The sequence below is a fragment of the Lissotriton vulgaris genome, chromosome 2_2, assembly GCF_964263255.1.
Source record: "Lissotriton vulgaris chromosome 2_2, aLisVul1.2, whole genome shotgun sequence".
Classification (NCBI taxonomy): Eukaryota; Metazoa; Chordata; class Amphibia; order Caudata; family Salamandridae; genus Lissotriton; species Lissotriton vulgaris.
Genome location: NC_141688.1, coordinates 56736675 through 56761419, shown reverse-complemented (window position 1 = coordinate 56761419; position 24745 = coordinate 56736675). Strand labels below are relative to the sequence as shown.

The following is a 24745-nucleotide window of genomic DNA, read 5'->3' as shown; positions in this document are numbered from 1 at the left end:
ATTCTAGCCGTAGCATATCGTATACATAATATATAGCAAAAATAAAATGCGGGTATCACAAACGTTATCATTTTAGTGCAGACTGCAAGTTAGAGAAGACCTTTAATGACGGATTGGCTGTAATCACAGAATATGTGAAACTGAAGAATGCGTGACACTCATGTGACTGCCCACTGTGGGCTCCTGGGGCCGCCTCCTAGAAACCTCTGGCTCCCAAACAGACTTTCATTGTCTGTCCACAAACAGATGATTGTTTGTGCCATCTCTGACTGTACAATTGTGTATGTGTTTATGTCTGATTTCAGTGGGTATCGCTTTCATTTCATTGAGCTATAATAATGATTGTATTGTAGTTTTCACTAATAGTATAGACTGCAGTTCAAATATTAATTGACCTTCGCAGTCGTTTGCAAAATAAGATCTGTGGTAAACTAAAGAAAGGGCGTGAGAAGTGGAGGCTCTCAGCAGCGCCATCTTTGAATGGCTAGCAGGTGGCAGTCTACTCCTGTCTCCTGTTCCTCAAGTCCCTAAGATGGCGGAACTATGGAGGACACTGCTGAGGGCCAGTTTTAGAGCAAGACAGCGGGTATTGGTGTTTACTTGCCCTGTACAAGTGACGATGCTTGCTCCTGTTACGGGTAGGGTGACCAACCGTCCGTAACTTTCACGGACGGTCTGTAAATTGGACCTCACGTCCGTTGTCTGTGAGGATACCTTTTACGGACGCCTTTTGTCCGTAATTTTGAGCCTTTCAGGGAACAGAGCTGTTCCCTTGTGAAAGGCCTCAACCCCTGATGGGGCCGCCACGCACTCCTCGTGGGAGTACAAGGGCAGCCCCACCTGCCCATTATCATTCTGTGTGGGGCTGATTGCCAAATACAGAATGACAATGGGTCAGTCTGGGCTGGCACAGCATGTGGTGGCCTCCTCCAGCCTTGGTCCAGGGCATGCTGCTGCTAGGTGAGAATTCAGTTAAACAAAGGAAGGGGTATAAGAAGTTCAAAGGAACTGACGCATTTTCAATATTATATTCAAGGAAGCCATGTTTGCTGATTTTTTATTTTATGCAACAAACACCCATTGACAAAGCCAATAGTTCTGGCTTGTTGTAGGTGTAACTTTACTTGTTCTAGGTGTAACATTACTTGTTGTATTCTATATCTGGATGCAAACAAAAATACCAGTCGGGCGGCACATTATACTAAGCACAGATTTTTAGATTATGTCTTTTGCCACGCCCTTAATTACATCGAACACCCTTTTGGAGAGACCTTCCTAGTTTTTTCATCCCACTTAAAGCTCTGGAAACAACACCATGTCACAGTCGCCCCACGTCCAGGCACTGGGCCTCATGCATGACTCATGCCTTCCACTTTTTCTGATTGCCTATGTGCAGGGGCACAATGAACCCTCCCCCACCCCTTGCTTTAGGAACTACAGCGAGGGTGAAGTTCTTGAGGGGCCTCTTCTCTCTGCAACTCTGCAGACAAAGGCGCAGCTCATAATTAATGTGAAAAGGTAGGCGAGTGAGTAAGTGAAGGGGTGGATGGATGGATGGCTGTATGGATGGATGGATTGATAAGTGAAAGGGTGGATGATGAGGGAGTGAATGGGTGGATGGATGAGTGAAATGATAGATGGATTGATGAATTGATAAGTAAAGGGTGGATTGATGAATTAATAAGTGAAAGGGTGAATGTGTGGATGAGTGAGTGAAAGGGCTGGTAGATGGACAAAAGGATGGATAGATAAGTGAAGGAGTGAAAGGGTGGATGGATGAGAAAGGATGGATGGATGAGTGAAAGGATGGATCAGTGATTGGTTCAATGGATGGATTCATGAGTGGATGAGTAGATGGATGGGTGGGTTGATGGAAGGATGGGTGGCTAAGTGAAAGGGGAATTGAGAGAGAAAGGGAGGATGGGTAAATGGATGACTGAACGGGTGAATGGGGGAAGGATGAGTGACTGGGTGGATGAATGAGTAAGTGAAAGGATGGCTGGATAGGTAAATGGCTGGATGGATGAGTGAATGGATGGATGGGTGAGAGAGTGGATGGATGAGTGTACAGATGCATAGGGTAAAAGGGTGGATTGATGGATAGATGAGTAAAAGGGTGGCTGGAGGGATGGATGAGTGAAATGATGGATGGAAGGATACGTGATGGATAGTTTTGAAAATGGTTGAATATGGACATGGATGAGCACACAGATGGAAGGGCAGAATGAATGGTGAAATAATGAATGATGGATGAAAGTATGATTACACATTGTAAGCCCCATTATCTTAAGCAACATTTCCTATACATTTACTTTCACATTTATATGAGTGATTGTCTTTATATAATATGTGTGTGTTGTAACGCACTCCAACACTCTGCCCACATACTTGGGATGAGTAGCACTATAGAAGAAATTAAATACACATGAGAGAGGGTCTTTGTGAACATGAGGAGCGCCAATGGAGGGTGGCAGCAAGGCCTGACTGGCCGGACCAGGCATCAGGTGTTATCTCTGGGAGCTGGAAAGCTGGGGGCGGTTTTGTTACCACAAAAGCCCTGCACATTTGCTTAACCCGTTCTGCTCTGATGACGGAACCGCTCCGTCATCAGCCTCGGTAGCGCTGTGCTGATGACGGAGCGTTCCGTCATGGCCCGCTCGCCGCGCCTGCATGGCACTGATTTCGTGCCTGCGCGGTGCTTTCTATTGAGCGGGCGGGGCCATGACGGAACCGCTCCGTCATAAGCTCAGCGCTACTGAGGCTGATGACGGAGCGGTTCCGTCACCAGCAGGAGAGCGCCACGCGCCCCCCCCCCCCTACCCCTTTGCGCTGTAGCGGAATTGCCGCCGCAGCGAAGGGGCTAAAGCTGCGCGCATACTGAAAAACCATGAAGTGCACAATTGTCTCAACCACATATAAACTTATTTTCACTTGTACTTAAGTGGTTGTCTATTTACTTACTTATATACTATTGCGCAACCTCCTATGATGTGTCTATAAAACGTACCTTTTGTCCTGAATTTTGACCCCCTGTCCTGAATTTTTGTCCTGAATTTTGACCCTTTGTCCTGAATTTTTACACTTACTGTCCTGAATTTGCACCCATGCCAGTTGGCCACCCTAGTTACGGGGAAGATGTTGTAGGGAAAGTTGATCCTACCTACGACCTTCAAAAATATTGATTGCATGTCCCAGGTCATGAATACGTTTTTTTCTCGCATATTACCCTACACCTGAGCAACTATAACCTCCTTATCAGGCATTCTGAAGTCGAAGTCTGCAGGGGTCATAACTGACCCTTCCGGCCCCCACACCCAGATGTTTAGGGAGGGCATTGATATATTTAGCAGGTCTCATATTACTGTGGATTTCCTGCTGCACTTACACTTAAAGCACCTTTGATATTTGATATAACTCGATTGCTTGATCAGATTCAAGTGCTTGTTTATGGTGTGGGTCTTGGGGGCTCACAAGACAATGTCAGAGTGTCATTCATGGGATGAGGAAGGAGAAAGTGAATTAAATACTGGTGGTCCCCTGCATAGCAGCTTTTCGGTTTTTGCGGGTTCAGAGAAAAAATACACATTCCTCATTTACATTTGTATGTTTTCGAGTCCGTCATATAACTGTTCATATTTCACATATAACCCCTCTGAAGCAAGACAATCCTGACTTTGAGATCAATTCGAAAAAAACAAAAACAAAAACCAAAGGCAATATCGTCTATTCGTGACTCTCACTTCCCCCTCCCCCCTTTCCAGGTTTACTGGAGGACTATGTTAACCATTGCGATGCAGCCTCTCGGAAGTGGGCTTTGAAAGGGCGGCAGAAAAACAGGAAAAAAAGTGCTAACAGGAGAAAGAGGGAGGAAAATGGGCGACACGCGAAGGTCCCTGGCATAGCCCTTGCAGTGATGTCTTCCCTGGTGCCCTGCCCTTGAACCTTCTGCTCCACGCTCTCTGGAACGCACACTTTTTTTCTGTCCCAAATCACTCGTCTCGCTGCCCCCGTGCACACTTGCCACCACTTCGGCTCTGTCCGACCTTTCCTTTTTCTTTCCTGAAAAACCCGATAGCTTCCAGAACATTCTGTGCTGTGTCTGCCCAGAGCGCACCGCATGGCAGGCGCAGTCGGCGCACAGTGCTCGCGCTCGAGGTCAGACCGTGTCCTTGGCTTTCTCACAAACAACCCTACATCCTATTATTGTCTGGCTTTGGCGCCCTGTAATCACCTGCAACAACGTATCGTCTATAATCTTAAATCCCTACTTCCTGGAAGGAGACGCCAGGCTGTGGAGTGGGCGATAAACTCCCCGTGAGGGTGGCAGTGCCCTTTTCTTATCAAACTCCAATTTCTCAGCTTGGTTGCTTTTATTTTTTTGCTTGTGTTCATGGCATCCTGCATGTATCCAGCCAATCCGGAGGTGCTCTTACACCGGCTCACTCCCCTGGTTCTCCGCTCAACCAGTGGGCCACTGCTGCCCATATTCATTCTTTCACTGTTCCTGATCTGTTTGCTGGTTGCTACAGATGCTAAGTATCAAAATCTGAAGAGAAAAAAAGGTCTAGATCTGCAAACCATGAATGGAATGAAAAGCAAGCATTGCAATGCAAAAGGTCTCGCATTTACAAAAGTTTCAGTTATTGGCATTTAATGCCAATAGCTTAAACTCTTGCAAATGCGAGATCTATTGCATTGCAAATATTTTTTGTGTCAAAGTGCCCCATGCAGCACTTTCAGGTTAATGGAGGTTGCGCTCCTTTCGTTAGATAAGTTGCGTCTAAAGAAAGGGGTGTGGCCGCCATTCAAGTGAAACATGGGGGCGATGACAAAAAAAGCATGTTTGTCAAGCTGACAAACAAATGCTTATTTTTGTAAAAGTGCCCCATGCAGAGCTTTCACTTTAATACTGGCTGCACGCCTTTCTTTAGACGTGGCTTGTCTAAAAAAAGAGGCGCTGCCTCCATTAATGTGAAAGCGCCACATGAGCACTAATAAACAAGCAAACAAAAATATATATAAATAAATAAGCACAACCGCTAAACTTAAAGCGGACCGTGCTGCTAAAATAAAGTAAGAAAGAAACGCTTTACAGTTAAAGCGGACCGCCTTTAGTAATTAAAATAAAAGCGGGATAAAACACATCATGTAACACGATAAGTAAAAGATCCACTCATTATAGAAGGTAACAAATGCAGGCAAGGCAGTACCATGGAGGGACTAACAAGCCTATTCAGGAATGAAAAGCAACGATTTTGCAAGGGCGGTAACAGGAGCCAATTGAAAAGATGGGCGGGACATGGGTGGAGCTTCAAGTCCGTACCTAAATACAGCATGCCTCACAGAGCAGCGCAAGCGCTGCCCTGGCTAGACCCGAATAGCTGCTTAATATGATGGCTCAGCACTAAATAAGAATAAAAAAGACAAAGTATAGTGTTTCCATTGAGTGAAAAAAAGAAAAACAAGTACTGGGAAGAGAAATCGTTTTAGCTTTTAGCAAAAAGCATTAGATTTATTTGAAGAGCACTCACAGAAATACAAGGCACAATCTAAAATCAAGAGTGTGTTTATGTGGGAAAATTAAATAGAATATTGGAGAATCAAAACAGTTACGCTCAGTTAAAATTCTCCGATGAGCGTCTAATAGTTTTTGTTTGAAGAATTTTGAGAAAATGTTTGACGGCAACACGCAGTGCATGGTGTGCCGCTGTGAAAACCTGCACAGTGATGATTATGGAACAAATGTATGGCTTTATCATAGTCATTTTGAGAGCAGACTACAATCCCCAACAGCTGGAGCATTAGTGTATGCAAGTTCAAATTAGTTACTGTCCTCAGTCATACAAAATGGAACAAACATATTTTAGAGTCTGGCTTGATAGAGCTGCAGTATGACATATCATTAACAATACTTGAAGATAGTGGTTCTAATCCTTTTGACTTCTGAGCATCCCCACTTAACCCCTTCGATGCTGGTGACGGAACCATTCCGTCATCAGTCACGGTTGAGCTGTGCTGATGACGGAATGGTTCCGTCACGACCACACCCAGTTATGGAATGTCCAGCATCGGAGGGAAATCGGGGCCTCACGCAAGGTGTTAATCATTACTGGAATACCGGAACCCCCCATTTAATACTCTTTAGACACCACTGAGTCATTATTGGAATCTGGGCCCACGGCCTAAGCAATTTTGATGATTTGAACCACAAAAGAATACACAAAATCAAGTAAACAAGCATTCAGCAAACAAATACACAAATGATTAAATATTTTGTTTAATTCACAAACAAATATACCCTAAAAAATTGTAATTTTAATGGGAAAGTTGGAGTTTTCCTAAATTGAATCGAGGGCATTCACAATCTATACTATATTCTGTTTGATGCTCTTGCATTACTCCTACAAATCAATCTGATGATACCAACTTGGGGGCATATTTATAAAAAAATCATGTAGTGCAGTAATGTGGCTTTCTGCACTGCGTGATAGAGAAAGGCCAGGAATGCACCATATTTAACATTATACAGCACATTCCTGTCTTATCCTTGCGATGGCACACAATGTGCTGCCTAGCTCCAACGCAGACACTCTTGCACTGTGGTGCAAGGGTGCCTGCATTGTGAGTAGGATTGTTTTTGTGCAGGAAGGGCCTCCGTTCTATTGACTGGTGCATCAGTTCACCTCCTAAGGAGTGCATTTGTTGCTATACACAAGGGACTATTTTACATTTGAAAAATATACTCATTTATCGCGCATTCAAGTCTTTATCATATATTTGGATTGTATATACAAAACAATACTTTTTGTGATGTATTTCTTGCAGGAGGCTTTTTAATACTATTTTTAGGACTAATGTGTGAGCTACTACTACTATCACCAGCATTTACACTAATATTACTACCACTACTACTACCAACAATAATATTAACACCACCATTGCTACCACCATTTCCACCAACACAACTATTGCCATTACCTCTCCACCATTACTATTGTCAAATAGTTTTTGCATGTCTAGGTTGGCATGTTTGCCACAAAAATGCAAGGCGTACTGGCTTTGCCAATGAATGCCATCATTGCATCTATCTGTGACTCCGCTGGTTAGTGGCCCTTTCATTCAATATTCTAGATTCTTTCTCACTTGTGATTAAAGTATCACCTCTTATTTGACAAAAAACTCAAAGATTCTACATCAATATTTTAGATCTTTGGGCCTAGATGTATCATCGTTCCTATTTGTGATTTCTTAATAGCGATTTTTAGCGATTCGCTATTTAGAAATCGCAAAATGGGATGTATGTTTAAAATCGCTATTTTTTGCGATTTCTTAATATTCTTTATTTGCGAATTCGCAAGTTGCGAATTCATAAATAAAGAATAATTTCCCATTCATTCCAATGGGCCAGGAGGCCCATAGGAATTATTGTGAAATACATCTCATTTTGCGATTCGCAATTTGCTAATCGCAAAATGAGAATGATTTCAAGGGTGGAGCGGTGTCTCAAGGACACCCTGCTGTACCCCTGAAATAAGCATTTGTGTGTATATGGCGCACATACATGTCATATGCCACCTATAAAAATGCAACATTCTGGATTATTTTAAGATTTCGCAAATTACCACCAACTTCAAGTTGGTGGTAATTTGCGATTTCTTAAACCAAAATCGCAAAATTTAAAATTTTCATACATAGCATTAAAGGAATCGCAAAATTGTGATTCCTTAAATGCTGTAGCAAAATAAGGAATCGCAAATTTTTGCGATTCTTTATTTTGCGATTTTTTAATGCATCTCAAAATATGCAAAAAGACCGTTTACGATTCGCAAAGGTCGAAATTCTGGGAATTTCGGCCTTTGCGAATCGCAAAATGCTTGATACATCTAGGCCTTGATTTTTGCTCTGGTATCTCCGAAGACCACTTCAATTGTCCTCCTTTTAGCTTTATGCAGTTTTATCCATGCATAATGCCATCTCTTGCGGCAGATTCAGAATCATTCAGATCTCAGGAATCCACTTCAGACCTCATGATCAACTAAGCATCGTCAGTGCAGGAATGAGTTATCCATGGTTTTTCTAAGTACATTTATTAGTTCTAAAAAAAAGTGGTTTAGTGCTCATACAGCATACATCTATTTTATCCCAGGTTGGTTATACACAGCTTAGAAGAAAGTATACTTTTAACCTGATGGTGTAAACTAGTGGAACTCGGACAAAGAATATCAATCAAACTTAGGAAGGTGACTGACACAGACAGTAAGTTTTAATGTACTTTAATGTTCCTGATGGCAACCATATAGCCAATTATATTCCAACTGTGAATGCATGCTGCGAAAATACAGTTCTATACAACACGTAAAGCATTTTTTGTTTGTGATGTTAGTAATGTTATAAGAGTACATAGGTTCATCGTTCGATTTCAGGCAAGATCCAAGAATGTCAAGCTCACCCTGGCACACACATAGACCTCCCTGCGTGGTAGCGAAGGTACCTGTTTGCCCCGACCTCTGCCCACTTATAAAGGTCATACTGCCTTTGCAGTCTGCCTGTGGCTAGTGAAGACTTCCAGTTGATGGCAAAAGCTCTTCTCACAAGGACCATAGCCAAGTCTGTAGGCTTGCAATTGCTTTTATCCGCTCGGTTCTAGGCGTGGTCCCAGCAGGTGTGCTGTACTATTGTGTAAGTTGTGCTTGCCTGTTAGCTTTACATATCTTCTTCCATGAGAGACCCATTGATGTTGCCTTTGGTGACTCAGGTTGGTGGTCAAAGGACACACTGAGAACTGTCTGCAAGAAAAAGATGTAAACCAAGTCAGCTAAGTGTCGGCTGCTCTCATCAATTTTGCTGGGTTCATATTTAATCTAGTGTATTAATGATGCTTTTCCCCAGTGAGATGTAATTTGGATTCAAGTGCCCTCTAATGCTTTATGTCCCTGCGTGGAGACATGTTTACACCTTGTACAGTATTCTGCTGTCCTTTTGTATTAGTCCTTCCTCTTGCTTTACAAAAGCCCCAAAAAAGTAAAATGTAACTTCTCCTTACTATCGCCATCAGCTCCTGAAGATCAACACATTATTTCCAACCTGCGTAGATACGTTCAGTTCCGGCTCAGAATAATTATTTAGTAAAATCTATTCGGCAGCGGTCTGCTTGAAAGGCACATGTATACTGTGTACAACATATGGAAACACGAAAATCAGCGAGGACTCGGAGACGAGATGGTTAATAGGGAGTGAATACCAGCCCCAGAGCTCACACATAGCTCCACATTCCTGGCAGGCCAGAAGTGGCACGAATCTTCAAGGACCATTTGATATGAAACACCTGTTGTGTGAGGAGAGGTATAGATGAAGGCCTGCGTTACAAGTGGTCCATTAATTCTGACGTGCCCGGTAAATAAAGTTTTGGGGAAAGCCAGAATTATGAGAGGAGCAGGTACACCCCTGGTGGGTGGCATTCCACCTGCTACAAACTGGCAGCGTCTGAATGTGGAATACATCGAGAAAACCATGCACAGGAGAAAACCATGCAAAAACCGTCACAATGTGTCGCAGTGAAGAAAACTATTGGAAATGGATTATCTTGTACTTGTAATGCGCTCCAGAGAAGTGGAAAAGTGCAAAGAACGTAGGAAAGTTGAGGTTTTGATGCTGAACTAAATACCAAGAGAGCCACCCCCCTACCCCCCAACCCACCCCCCTGCCTCCCCCCCAGCCACCCTGTTCATAGGGACATCGGGATTCATCATTCACTGAACCCCTCCACCCACAGGGCAGCCGGCGTGCCCACGAGACTCTTTGGAGTCTGACTACCCACAACTGATGACAAAGGCGAACTTCCAAGTCTGTACTTACACAGGTTATATGCAATCAATGGTGCAAGTAGCACTTATCAGTGGGACTGCTGGGTGCTGTAATTAACGGGTGTACATTGTGCAGCTAATTCTGAGTTGCAGACCTTGCAATTGACATTCACACACACTGTCTGAATTCAGATGGACACATGCTTGACCTTGCTAGCCGTACAGCCAGCAAGGAATGGCTGGTTCACCTCAGCACCTGCTAAATTTGGTAAAAGTAAAGTCTGGCCAATTGAGCAAGATTTGTGTCTCAACACCTCATAACTGCAGATTACCACATTGCCAAAGACGGTTAATTATGAAGCAAACACGCCCAGTTCATCTTAAAGCTGTTCCCTGCCAACAAATTTAATTCAGACCTCTGCCTCCTGCCCAGACGGGTACTATCAGACTTGCAATCTGATTGTACCCGTCTGGGCAGGAGGCAGATTGAATGCACCCAACTTGATGAGCTTCCGCAGGCTCGTAAAGACATGGCTGTTTGACCAGTGAATCCTATTACTGTGGTCCTGCTAGTTCACACATGCGCCGAGACACCTCCGGGTATTTGTCGCGCAATAAAAATAGCAAAAATAAATAAATAAATAAATAAATTGTGTGTAGTGTTTTGCTTTTCCAGATACCTAAACTTTATTTTTTAATAGTTTGCATCTGGGTTGTAACATTAATTCCCAGCTCAGCCATTTCACACTCATTGTTGAAATTGGCACATGTCCTTACACCCCTTGGAGATGAAATCCCTTTTACAGATTGTGAGTGCCTTGAAGCTGCCTCATAAGGCGCTAGCGTAGTTCACTTTCGGCGTTACTTGTTGTTTATGTAGCCGGCTACAAACTCTTGTGAAGTGAACCTCTGTCCACTGCCAGCAGCCCTGCCAGCGGTGGGGGCGGAATGCGAGGAATCTGTAACGGGGGCTCTTGTCTGAAGAGAAACCAGCAGATCAGGAGAGCGATTCTCACTATTCATTATGGGGAATTAACATCACATGTTTGGGATTTTTCTGACATCAAAGAAAGCAGAAGGTTTCAGTCTTTCCTTTATAAACCATGTGACTTTTTCAAGTTGTAAAGTCAGAAGATCCCTGCTGGACAGAGAGGGAAGTGCTGGCCTCCATGGCTCTATTGTTCTATGTAAATGTGCACCTCATTGTTTGTGAAACTGGTCTGTACCTCTCACCTGCTCAGTGAACAAACTCATGGTTCAACTTTTGTACACAATGAACTTCCCAACAACTGCATCACTCCCAAGCCTAGAAACCGCTGCTGTGGGTACCATGCCTTAGAGTGACCCGGTCCATGCAGTTGGCCACTTGGGCACTGCCATGAGGGTGCGGGTAAAGCATAGGTAGATGTCCTCTTAGTACAGCATTAGCAGGTGACCCTGATTGAGTCTACAGTGATTAAATGATCCCCCCTACTGGAAGGAGGCAAATTATTACTTTGTCTAGGGTCACAAACATACCTGTATGGGCCTTGTGGGCTGTTTCCATGAATCAGCATCTAAGTAAGGAATTTCTTCTCAACATTGCCTGAAACCTATCTGCTCATTCTCGAGTTTTAAATGTGTATAGTGTAAACATTTCCACCAGCTGTGCCCTCTGCTCTCCAACGTACTGCTCTCATGATGAAGATGAGATAATTAAGGCATCAGAGGAAATAAGATTCATCCTTGACCAGGGAGGGACGGCAGTTCTTATTCTGCTGGACCTCTCTGCTGCATTTGACATGGTCGATCATAACATCCTGATCGACCGTGTCACTACAATGGGCATTCAGGACAAAGCAAGAGACCTGCTGTCTTCCTTTTTCACCAACCGTACCCAGCCTGTAACACTGGACAACTTCCATTCTGCCCAGAGGACATTAACGTGTGGTGTCCCACAGGGCTCATCCCTAAGTCCGACGCTTTTTAATATCTATGTGTCGGACTTAGCCAGAGTCATCAAGGCACATGGGATGGGCCTAACATTGTACGCTGATGACACACAGCTGGTGCTCACCATAAAGGACAACAGAGAAAGGGTGGCAGCCAGCTTTCAAAAAGGCATGCTGGCCATCAGTAGTTGGATGGCCAGCAATTGTCTTAAACTAAACTCCGACAAACGGAGGTTATGATTTTTGGTAAGCTCTCTCCCATCTGGTCTAGCTGGCCATCAGCTCTCAATCCTTCACCAAACCCGGTTTCCAAAGTCAAGAATCTGGGTGTAATATTCGATGACAAACTAACTTTTGCACCTCATGCGAATGCAATTGTCCCATCTTCTTTTCATAAAGCCATAGCAGACCCGTGGGTAAGCATGGGCGGAAAATCCGTTTCGCTCGCGGATTTTGCGGATTTTCGGTAAATTCGTAATCCGCGAGATTCGCGAATCTCCCGCAAAATCCGCGAGCAGCGGATTTTATGGCTTGCTCGCACTGTTCGCGTGAGTTCGCGGCTTCCCAGTACAACTTCGCGCCCCGCGAATAAGCGCTAAATTGCAGAAATACGATCTTAGCAAAACTGAAACTACTTACCAGGTTCAAAAGTTCAGGCTCATCATTAGTAGCCATTTCCTGTAGTGCTTCCTGAGGGGCCCCTCCAGAGTTCAGTTGCCAGTTGCAACTATTATGTGACCTTGCTCTGAACCTCAGAATAGTTACACATATGCCACAAAGGTCCTGAATTACAGCTAAGGGAGACAAGTAGGAGCCAGGCTGGAAGTTCAAATCCATTAATCAGCCCCTAATTCATTATTGTCAGTTGGGGCAGGGCAGGTGTTGTAACTAATTTTGCAACAATGAAAGCACTTAGCAAGTGCAAAAGATCACTAATCAGGAAGCACTAAGGAAGCAGGTGCCAGCTAAAAAAATATTCTGTGACACATTAATCAGCCCCAAATTAATTCAGGTCACTTGAGGCAGGGAAGGTGTGCTTTGCTTTGCCACAATAATGTACACTGACTGGACAACCAGAGGGTGCTGTGATGAAACAGAGGGTGGCATGGGTGGGCCAGAGGGTGGCATGAGTAGTCAGAGAGTGGCAGTGGTGACAGAGAGTGGCAGTGATGAAGAAGAGTGTCCCAAACAGGCTGGACACGTAGAAACAACAAGTTCGCAAAACTTGCGACCCAACAGGTAAGTTCGCGTTTGCGAAATTGTACAAAACCCTCGCGAACTGGCAGAAACCCGCGCGAACACAAAAAAAAAAAATCCACAAATTTGCGAGAATTCGCGGATTTTGCGGATTGCGAGTTCGCAAATCCGCAAAATTCGCGAACGCGAGATTCGCAAAATTCGCCCATGCTTACCCGTGGGACACATGAGTGATGTCAGGTGGAGGAGATGCTTAGTGAAGGGGAAGTGTGGATGCAAAGACACATTGTAGCATTAAGATGTTTTCCTAGTTATTGCAAATAGTGGTCATTACATGTGTTTGTGGTTACTTTGAATATATATTTAGTCTATGGGCAGAATATATGTAGTCTGTCAGTAGCCACTGTTCTCAGCCAACTTCCATGGAACACCCAACTCTTTTAGCCCCAACCTTCTAGATCAAAGCTATGACTCAGGTAACATTACCAGGGCACCGCCACTGCTTAGTGCTCATGCTTCCTTCATTCATGATGAACACTGCTGCCAGGCAGCCCCTAGTCACAAGGAGACATTCAAACATGTCCTGGATTTTCGGCCACAGCCCTGAGTATAAATGGATTGTTGCTATTTTCACCAGCATGGACGCAGGACTAGTCTTGCTGTAATCTTTTCCTTTAGCCCTCCCCCCACTGTTCTCACCTCCCAACCTCCAGCTCCCCAGTCAGCTCATGTAAGAGTGACTTGGGAAACTTGTGTAGCTCATGCTATAGGATTTAGGAAGATGGTGGACACAGACTAACTCTGTCTATTCATAGGCCCACATTTGGACTGATTGGGCACAGGAAATCAATATTACGAAGGGTCCTCCTGCATGACAGTCTGCTGCCCAGATTTACTGTCCTTCGCGCAATGGGGTACTCTGTGAAAAGAAATAGTGCATTATTCTAAAAAAGGACCACAAAATAACACAGGTTCAGCTTTGGCAAGAGTTCCCCACTAGCAACATCTTTGACAGTACTCTTGCTAAAAATGGCTGTTCCACTTGATGCTCAGCCCTGCACTATGGTACAAAGGTAAACTAGCAGTGCCTAATGTTTGTAGGATTTGTACTCAAGTTACATCCTCCACAAAAAGTTCCTATGTGTAGACACAGAGACATCAGCTGTGAAAGATGTGTGATTTAGTACACTACACTAGATATATCTGGCAATATACTAGACCGCTTGCTTGTGCCAGGTTTCGGCAAGTTACAAGATCATTCTACTTTGTTAGAGCTGCCTTGGTACCAAACCCTGTAATTTGTTTGCTGCTTCATCCCAGACGTGCCCCTTTGCCTAAACTAACAGGCAGTGGACACTTTTTGCATTGAACATGAGTTCTCTTTCAGCACTATTTATCTTTTGTGATCATCAATTCAAGTAAATCTGAGCATCGGTCCCCTGATTTCTATCCAGGGAAGAGCTTATAAAGTGATGGTAACCTGAAAGCTCCTGATTCAAAATAGAAAAGCTAAACCACAAGTCCCAAGATGCTTGGCGATGTTGGTTGAAAAATGTGGACTGGATGAAAATGACCCTTTTGGCCAGTGGATAGTTGATAGCTATGTGTAGCTCACTTACACAACACTGCTGTTATTGTGTGAGCTCCATTAGCAAATACTTATGCCGAGCAGCGTAATGCACTTCAAGTTTGCAACAGTTGGTGCTCTTGCAAATACCTCCTCCTGGTTAACAAACACTACTATTGAGGAAGTGGTCTTTGTGGAAGCCACTTCCTCTTTGTTAAGAGTTGGCGTCCTGTGCATCCCACAGTCGATGTAGTCTCGGACTCCACTCCTTATAAGGTACAAGCAGGAGTTGCACCTACCACCCACCACACACTGCTAGATGGAGGCGATGGCTTCTGTCCGCAACAAGCCAGTGTCTCAGTGGAAGCCGCTCCTGCCAGTGCGGTGCAGCAGCCATGTGCGCAGTGATATGCTCACCTTGTGGTGCTGTGCTCTTGAAGTCTATCCAACTCTCACCAGATCCCGTGCTGCTCACCTGCTCAGAGCATTGCTGCATCGTGAAGCCTCCCAGGTGATCTGGCTGCCCTGGGCCTCCTGTTGCCCCCACGCCCCTTCTCATACACAGAATGTCACCAAATATATCATTGCTTCCCATTTGCCCAAATTCTGGTCAGGTTTGTTAGGTTTTAGATCTTCAGTTGCATGCATTGTCCTTTGGCATCACCAATTGGGGTGAGGCCTTTCCAGGGAGTAGATGTGCAAAGAATACACATGGATTAAATTAGCTAAAACGTTTAAAGTTATAATTTTTCAAGAACATATTAATTTTCTTTAAACAGTGCCGTCAGCGGTTCTCTTTTCCCTCTATTTGTCGTCCAGTAAGTGCGACACACGTATCGGGAATTTTAGATTGTCTTGTCTGTTTCGCTCTCTCATGTCACCATTAGTTCTGCTTTAACCCATCATAACATCCCATTTTCCCTTCGTCGAACACCCAAAGATTTTTAAAAGCTGTGTTCTTGATTCCCAAGTGAGCCACAGGTCAGGGCACAGTGGATGTCTCACGAGGTGGCAAAGGCTTCCTCTGTAACCCTCTACCCCTCTGAACCCTCTCTCCCTCTTTATATGCAGTCCTTAATTTGGTGCAGGGCTTTAAGTGGGATGAAAAAACTGGGGGGTCTCTCAAAGGGGCGTGGCCAGTGTAATTAGGGGCGTGGCTTTAAAACACCTATGCTAAAAATCTGTGTTTAGCACAGTGTGCCGCCCAACTTGTATTTTGCTGTTTCTGTCATTGCATCCAGATATTGGATGCAACAAGTAACATCATACTTACAACAAGTCAGGACTATTGGCTTTGTGAATGGTTATTAGTTGCAGAAGATAATTAAGCTGCAACTATTGCTCGTTACATATAATATTGAAAAAGCTTCCACTTAAAGCCGTGGTGACCTTACCATAATGTTGCTGCTCTTGCATTTGAGAAAGAGAAGGAAAATCCAGAAAAGAAATGACTCTTTAAAGGATTTCCCTTCCCCCACACGCTCCCCTGGCATGACGTCATGCCGTACATGCCGTAACTTCTCCGCTAGTGAGAAGTGAGGTCAGTGCACATCCATGTGCATGCTGTCTCGAAACGGGTCTCAATCGGGCTGTTTTGGGCCCTGGCACGTTCTTCCGGACTGAAGTGACTGCTGTCACTGCAGTCCGGAAAAAAAAACGGACCGCCTGTGCCAGGGCTCAAAGCAGAGCCGATAGAGACCTGTTTCGAGGCCCCCTTTAAAAAAACTGCCGGTGCTCAGACCCCTTTAGACCCAGCCCACTTAAAGCCCTGGTTTAGTGTATGCTGAATCCAGCGCAGTCATTGGCTCCTGCAGTACTGCAGTGGCGTGGCTTGGTGCAGGTTTCGTCTTTAAACTACTTTCTCTTTTTCTTCTGTTTTCAGAACCCCAGAAGTTCCGTTTTGACAAACAGGAGAACACAACAGTGTTATACCATGAGCCAGGGACCCCATCTGTGCTAATTGGAGGAGAAGAAGTGCTGTATCAGTTCGACTTTGAATCCAGGAACAGGACGGCCGTAAGTCTCTAGTTATTACTGTGCTGCTAAAGCAGTTTCTATACGTTTGCTAACATAGTCCGTATGTGTAAAGCACACTGGGTTTTTTGGTGCAGTATAGCATAATGTGTATTGTTGCTGACCTCAGTGGAGCTCATTATTAACCAGCCCAAAGGTGCTCATTTTAACTGTCTTGGAACGATGTAATGATCTGCTGGATTTCAACGTGTCACCCGGAGTGAAACTAGGATCCCTCCTGTGGCTGCATCACTCCACTTAGCCACCCACAGATCCCTGCAATGTATACATCAGTCCTCTTAGCCATTTACAGATCCCTTCAGTGGATACATCAATCCTCTTAGCCATTCACAGATCCCTTCAGTGGATACATCAGACCTCTTAGCCATCCACAGAACCCTGCAGTGGATACATCAGACCTCTTAGCCATCCACAGAACCCTGCAGTTGCTACATCAGTCCTCTTAGCCATCCACAGAACCCTGCAGTGGATACATCAATCCTCTTAGCCATCCACAGAACCCTGCAGTGGATACATCAGTCCTCTTGGCCATTCACAGTACCCTGCAGTGGATGCATCAATCCTCGTGGCCATCCACAGATCCCTTCAGTGGACACATCAATCCTCTTGGCCATCCACAGATCCCTGCAGTGGATACATCAATCCTCTTAGCCATCCACAGAACCCTGCAGTGGATACATCAGTCCTCTTAGCCATCCACAGATCCCTGCAGTGGATATGTCAGTCCTCTTAGCCATCCACAGAACCCTGCAGTGGATACATCACTCCTCTTGGCCATACGCATAACCATGTAGTGGATACATCAATCCTCTTAGCCATCCACAGAACCCTGCAGTAGATACATCAGTCCTCTTAGCCATCCGCGGAACCCTGCAGTGGATACATCAATCCTCTTAGCCATCCACAGAACCCTGCAGTGGATACATCAGTCCTCTTAGCCATCCACAGATCCCTGCAGTGGATACGTCAGTCCTCTTAGCCAATAAAAAACCCTGCAGTGGATACATCAATCCTCTTAGCCATCCACGGAACCCTGCAGTGGATACATCAGTCCTCTTAGCCATCCACAGATCCCTGCAGTGGATACGTCAGTCCACTTAGCCATCCACAGAATCCTGCAGTGGATACATCAATCCTCTTAGCCATCCACGGAACCCTGCAGTGGATACATCAGTCCTCTTAGCCATCCACAGATCCCTGCAGTGGATACGTCAGTCCTCTTAGCCATCCACAGAACACTGCAGTGGATACATCAATCCTCTTAGCCATCCACGGAACCCTGCAGTGGATACATCAGTCCTCTTGGCCATCCACAGATCCCTGCAGTGGATACATCAATCCGCTTAGCCATCCACAGAACCCTGCAGTGAATACATCAATCCTCTTTGCCATCCACAGTACCCTGCAGTGGATGCATCAATCCTCGTGGCCATCCACAGATCCCTTCAGTGGACACATCAATCCTCTTGGCCATCCACAGATCCCTGCAGTGGATACATCAATCCTCTTGGCCATCCACAGAACACTGCAGTGGATACATCAGTCCTCTTAGCCATCCACAGATCCCTGCAGTGGATATGTCAGTCCTCTTAGCCAACCACAAAACCCTGCAGTGGATACATCAAGCCTCTTAGCCATCCACGGAACCCTGCAGTGGATACATCAGTCCTCTTAGCCATCCACAGATCCCTGCAGTGTATACGTCAGTCCACTTAGCCATCCACAAAATCCTGCAGTGGATACATCAATCCTCTTAGCCATCCACGGAACCCTGCAGTGGATACATCAGTCCTCTTAGCCATCCACAGATCCCTGCAATGGATACATGAGTCCTCTTAGCCATCCACGGAACCCTGCAGAGGATACATGAGTCCTCTTAGCCATCCACGGAACCCTACAGTGGATACATCAGTCCTCTTATCCATTCACAGAACCCTGCAGTGGCTACATCAATCCTCTTAGCCATTCACAGAACCCTGCAGTGGCTACATCAGTCCTCTTAGCCATCCACAAAACCCTGCAGTGGATACATCACTCCTCTTAGCCATCCACAGAACCCTGCAGTAGATACATCAGTCCTCTTAGCCATCCGCGGAACCCTGCAGTGGATACATCAATCCTCTTAGCCATCCACAGAACCCTGCAGTGGATACATCAGTCCTCTTAGCCATCCACAGATCCCTACAGTGGATACGTCAGTCCTCTTAGCCAATAAAAAACCCTGCAGTGGATACATCAATCCTCTTAGCCATCCACGGAACCCTGCAGTGGATACATCAGTCCTCTTAGCCATCCACAGATCCCTGCAGTGGATACGTCAGTCCACTTAGCCATCCACAGAATCCTGCAGTGGATACATCAATCCTCTTAGCCATCCACGGAACCCTGCAGTGGATACATCAGTCCTCTTAGCCATCCACAGATCCCTGCAGTGGATACGTCAGTCCTCTTAGCCATCCACAGAACACTGCAGTGGATACATCAATCCTCCTAGCAATCCACGGAACCCTGCAGTGGATACATCAGTCCTCTTGGCCATCCACAGATCCCTGCAGTGGATACATCAATCCGCTTAGCCATCCACAGAACCCTGCAGTGAATACATCAATCCTCTTTGCCATCCACAGTACCCTGCAGTGGATGCATCAATCCTCGTGGCCATCCACAGATCCCTTCAGTGGACACATCAATCCCCTTGGCCATCCACAGATCCCTGCAGTGGATACATCAATCCTCTTGGCCATCCACAGAACACTGCAGTGGATACATCAGTCCTCTTAGCCATCCACAGATCCCTGCAGTGGATACGTCAGTCCTCTTAGCCATCCACAGAACCCTGCAGTGGATACATCAATTCTCTTAGCCATCCACGGAACCCTGCAGTGGATACATCAGTCCTCTTAGCCATCCACAGATCCCTGCAGTGGATACGTCAGTCCACTTAGCCATCCACAGAATCCTGCAGTGGATACATCAATCCTCTAGCCATCCACGGAACCCTGCAGTGGATACATCAGTCCTCTTAGCCATCCACAGATCCCTGCAGTGGATACGTCAGTCCTCTTAGCCATCCACAGAACACTGCAGTGGATACATCAATCCTCTTAGCCATCCACGGAACCCTGCAGTGGATACATCAGTCCTCTTGGCATTCCACAGATCCCTGCAGTGGATACATCAATCCGCTTAGCCATCCACAGAACCCTGTAGTGAATACATCAATCCTCTTTGCCATCCACAGTACCCTGCAGTGGATGCATCAATCCTCGTGGCCATCCACAGATCCCTTCAGTGGACACATCAATCCTCTTGGCCATCCACAGATCCTTGCAGTGGATACATCAATCCTCTTGGCCATCCACAGAACACTGCAGTGGATACATCACTCCTCTTGGCCATCCACAGATCCCTTCAGTGGACACATCAATCCTCTTGGCCGTCCACAGATCCTTGCAGTGGATACATCAATCCTCTTGGCCATCCACAGAACACTGCAGTGGATACATCACTCCTCTTGGCCATCCACAGATCCCTTCAGTGGACACATCAATCCTCTTGGCCATCCACAGATCCTTGCAGTGGATACATCAATCCTCTTGGCCATCCACAGAACACTGCAGTGGATACATCACTCCTCTTGGCCATCCACAGATCCCTTCAGTGGACACATCAATCCTCTTGGCCATCCACAGATCCCTGCAGTGGATACATCAATCCTCTTGGCCATCCACAGATACCTGCAGTGAATACATCAATCCTCTTAGCCATCCACAGATACCTGCAGTGGATACATCACTCCTCTTGGTCATCCACAGATCCCTGCAGTGGATACATCAATCCACTTGGCCATCCACAGATCCCTGCAGGGGCTGGATTACTCCACTGAGTCATCTGACCTGGTTGCCACGAAACTCCATTCATAACTTTCTTGCAACTCCGGTGTTGAAAGAGGGTTCTTGTGTGGAAATGATGGTCCTTGAACAAAGGTTTAGTTTGAAAATCTTTATTAGTTACATACGTGATATGTAGCACAACCCACGACCGCTCATCCTGATATCCCCGCCGTAACTGCCAAACCAACAGAGCAGCAAGGTTCGAACGAGAACTCCAGGATGAGTGACATATCAAATAACAATAGCGCACAAGGGCAGGCGCGCGGAACTGACAAGTTGTCCTTAAAGAAACAAGGACAACTTGTGACTATAACATCCGGACACACCTTTCACCTCATTGAAGCCATTAGAAGAATTGCCTTAATTAGCTCATCTCGTAGAGCACCTTGTCCATAGGCATGTCTGATTCAATGTGTGGAATCTGAACCAGATGCTGGAAATCTTTGGGGACTCACCCAATGAGGATGCTGCATAGTCAGGCTTACATACATGCAAAGTCAGGCTTACATACATTTCTGGGAAGAATGGACTGTGTCATAACATGTCCAGGAATTACCCATGTGCCTCTGGGTTCTGTGATGTGACCCAAACTGCCTCCTTGCCACCGTGTGTGCTCTAGTTTAGATGCTACAAAGTAGACTGAACATCGCTTATTGTGGCAACTTCATCTAGAACCGAACAGCTGAACTCGCTGCACTGATCTTCAATATCTGTAGACTGATGCATGGATTGTGCAAAGGTGGAAAGATCCCGCTCAAATGATCTGCCCATCGATTCTCCACACCACTGAAATGAACTGCCTTGAGAGAACGAGCTCCTTTCTGTGGTCAATGTAGATGCTGGACTATGTAGAAAACTAGGACTTTTATTTCGGTATTCCTTTGCCTTTTGGATATGCCTTGGCCGCAATATTGTCTGTTCTCACCAAGACTCACCTTCCTTGCAAAAGTGGCGCGAAGGTGAAGAGACCTCTCCTGCCAGCATCCAGCTTCCTCCAATCAGAAGACTGCCTTTTCTCCAAAAGGAACTGACATCCCGCACCCTCCCTATTAGATTTTGATGCTCTTTTCTGGAGCACTGTAAATGACAATTTCAATTTAACATAACGTGTATTAGTAAAGTGCACATCCACCCAATGGTATCTTGGCACTGAAGAACAAATGTTTATTATTGCCCAATGGTATTCATTTTATCGACCTTAAAAAGTATGAAAGGTTGAGTGAGCACACCTAGATTTGAACCTGTGACCATGAGGTCAAACACAGGCCACTACATTAGTCCACTAAGACATCAGAACTGGCCAGTATTTAAACAATTTACCTGTATGTACCAATTTGATCCTACATGAATGGCAGACAGGGAAGGCTTCAACATTAAATGTTTCTTTTCAGATTTTAGTGATATAGAGGTAAATTAACATAGTGAAATCCACTAATAAATATTACAGAGTGCAAAGCTCAGTTAGAATACAGACTCAATCAAAGGACTCAGTAAAGTTCAGATCAGCAAAATTCAGAGAGAATGAGAGAGCATTCCAGCATGGAAGTGCCTTCTAAGGTCAGTAATAAAAGATATTTAAACATATCCAAAAAGATCGTACTTTTATAGGATTCTTGTACCAAAATGCTTCTTTCTACTTGATCCCCCCAACGTTTGGGACTGATGCTGATGGTGTTTTGACTCAGAGAGTGCAATGATACCTGCTAATTTGAACTGTGCCAGTGTTCTAACCCTCTACAAAATGTATGTTGAATTGGCTACCCCCAATTAGTATTAAGTTAACCTACTTATAAGTACCTTGTATATGATACCAAGGTGCCAAGGGCCTGTAAGTTAATGTGTCCACTCAGAGCTCTAGCACTGATTGTGCCTCCCTGAGTGTGACAAACTTCAAAATGGCACCCAGGTAGCAGTCTGAAAGAGCAGTTTTAAACCAAAGCCAGCACCAAGGGAAACCTACCAAACTAGCACATTTTTTAAAACTAGACACCCAGGGGCATCCGGGGGGGGGGGGAGGGAGGTGACTTGCATGGTTCTCACCAAGTTTTTTTTCCCAGAATCTCCTGCAAATCACAAACTTTGTCTAAAAAAACATAATTTCCTTGCCTTTCTGTGAGGAAAAGTCCTGGAATCTGCAGGCAGCGCCACATACTTCCTGCCACTCAGCATTGCCCCACGTCTCCTGAGAAAATCAGCACCTCACTTGTGTGGGTGGGCCAAGGGCCTGCAACAGGAAAGTGCCCAAAACGTGTTGTGGAGACATCAAAATTATCACAAAACAACCAGGCTTTGCAATGGGTACCGGAGTTTTTGGTCCCAGGCTCGGTGGCTATGTTATGGAAACCTACCAACCCCAGACATTTTTTTTTTTATTAAATTTATACTTTATTGCACTTCCAAGTCACATACACAGCCGACATCGCCTACAACCCGGAGGCCGGCGGCATAAAAAAAAAAAAAAAAAAAAAAAAAATTCTTAGAAACATCCTCCAATCCCTGGGTACAGGTAAGGTACACAGCCACAAAGACCAACAGCCCAATGACCTGGCGGCGAAACTGCAGGTGTGAAACAAGTGTACAGAAGCAACAGATCGTAGCATCCACTATTGGATGACCATAGCATATAAACAGGATGTACACCCCACCGCGCCAACAATATCAGACCCAGGGGCAGCAGGATGGGCCAGAATGGCAGGATCAAAGTAGCCACCTGAGAGGAACTGCGTAGAAACCCAGAGTCGAGGGCAACATCAACGAAGACTCAGGAAATGGTGTATAAAGGGAAGGAGACCCCCCAAACAGTAGCAAACCCACCCACCCCAAAAAAAAAGAACAAGCCAGACTACCTAAACCCGTGCCCACCACCCACCATTCGCTCTGCACCACAACCATGAGTCCCTCAGTCAGGCCAAGGGAGGTAAGCAAATGCCCGCTAGGGCGGAATAGCGCTCTGGGAAGGGGACAGCGGTTGCCACGAACCAGAACAGCCGTCACAGGCAACTCCCAACCAGAAAAAACATCGCAAAAAAAAAACAGGCGTGCATCACCACACTGTCACAACTGTAAGATCTTCAACTGACACACTCATCATCCACTGCTGACGCAGCCCCCTCCTCCTGCAGCAGATCTAACTCCACACTCTCTGGATCCGACTCACCATCCTCTTTCGTACTTTGAAACGCTCGAAACAAACCCCAAAAGTTTTTGGGTCTACTCTGTGGAGGTAGGAGTTCACTATACACCTCTGATTGCGTGCAGCAGTAAAGCAAGTCTGTTTCCCACCGTTTTTTAGTGGGGACTGGTCCCCGCATCCAGCACAGTGCCACCAGTCGCTTTGCCGTCAATAATGCCATGTCCGCTAGTCGCCGCATAGCCACAGGAAGAGGTTTTGAAAAACCCAGTAAGGCGAGCGCCGGGTTAGGCAAGATCACGTCACCAAGGATAGCGCTGAGTTCCGCAAAGACCTCCACCCAGTACTTATGTATGGCAGGACAGGTCCAGGCCATATGGAGAAAGTCTGCCGTGTGAAAGTGGCAACGCTCACACTCCGCTGACTCTCTAAGGCCATACCTATGCAACCTCTCGGGCGTATAGTAGACACGCTGTAGGAATTTAAAATGCACCAGTCGGTGCCTACCATTGAGCGAGATCTTCCTTGTATTAGACGCACAATAACGCCACATGTCGTCTGAGATGGGAGATTGGAGGTCAGCCTGCCAGGCTAGACGGGCCTTGGAGGGGGGATATTGCCGTTGCCTATCACCTAGTGACCGCAGAGCTGTGATCAGTTTTCGAGCTGAGGGGGTCTTGATGATATAGGTGAGTTCCGGGACTTCCGGCGGCTCAGCCAGGTCCGGGCCTAAAACGGCAAGGGCCGCTCTACGAACCCTGTGATATTGAAAACTATGAAGCAGCGTCGCCCCAGGGCGGGATTGAAGGACCTGCTGCAGCGTTTTCAGAGTGCCTTCTGAGAAGAGATCACCCATGGTAAGAATGCCTAGGTCACGTAGTGCCTTCAGGACGCCCTTCTCAGTCAGCGGAGCCAACCAGGCCGCCCATTCCACACGGAGCAACGGGGAATACAGCAGCGTGCACTCCCGGGAGCCAATCAGTGCATGCCAAGCATGATTTGTGGTGGCTATAGAGTCCAGATTGCCGACCCTTCTATCAGGGGGATAACACACTGTCGCCGGTAGCGGGACAGGGTCTGCAAAGAGCCTCTCCAGTTTCACATGAGGGATACCAGGATCCCCATGAATCCACGTATGCAGGTGTGCGCCTTGAGCAAGTCTGTAATATCGCTCCAGGTCCGGAGCTCCA

The 24745-nt window shown here is 45.8% G+C and overlaps 1 protein-coding gene across 1 annotated transcript in view; it reads left to right on the top strand.

The window, feature by feature from the left end:
* Nucleotides 1-24745, top strand: part of SEMA7A (semaphorin 7A (JohnMiltonHagen blood group)) — a 199206-nt gene that overhangs the window by 80882 nt on the left and 93579 nt on the right. The window contains exon 2 of the mRNA XM_086959280.1: nucleotides 16381-16514. Coding sequence (XP_086815406.1) covers nucleotides 16381-16514 — 134 coding nt within the window. The remainder of the gene's footprint in view (nucleotides 1-16380; nucleotides 16515-24745) is intronic.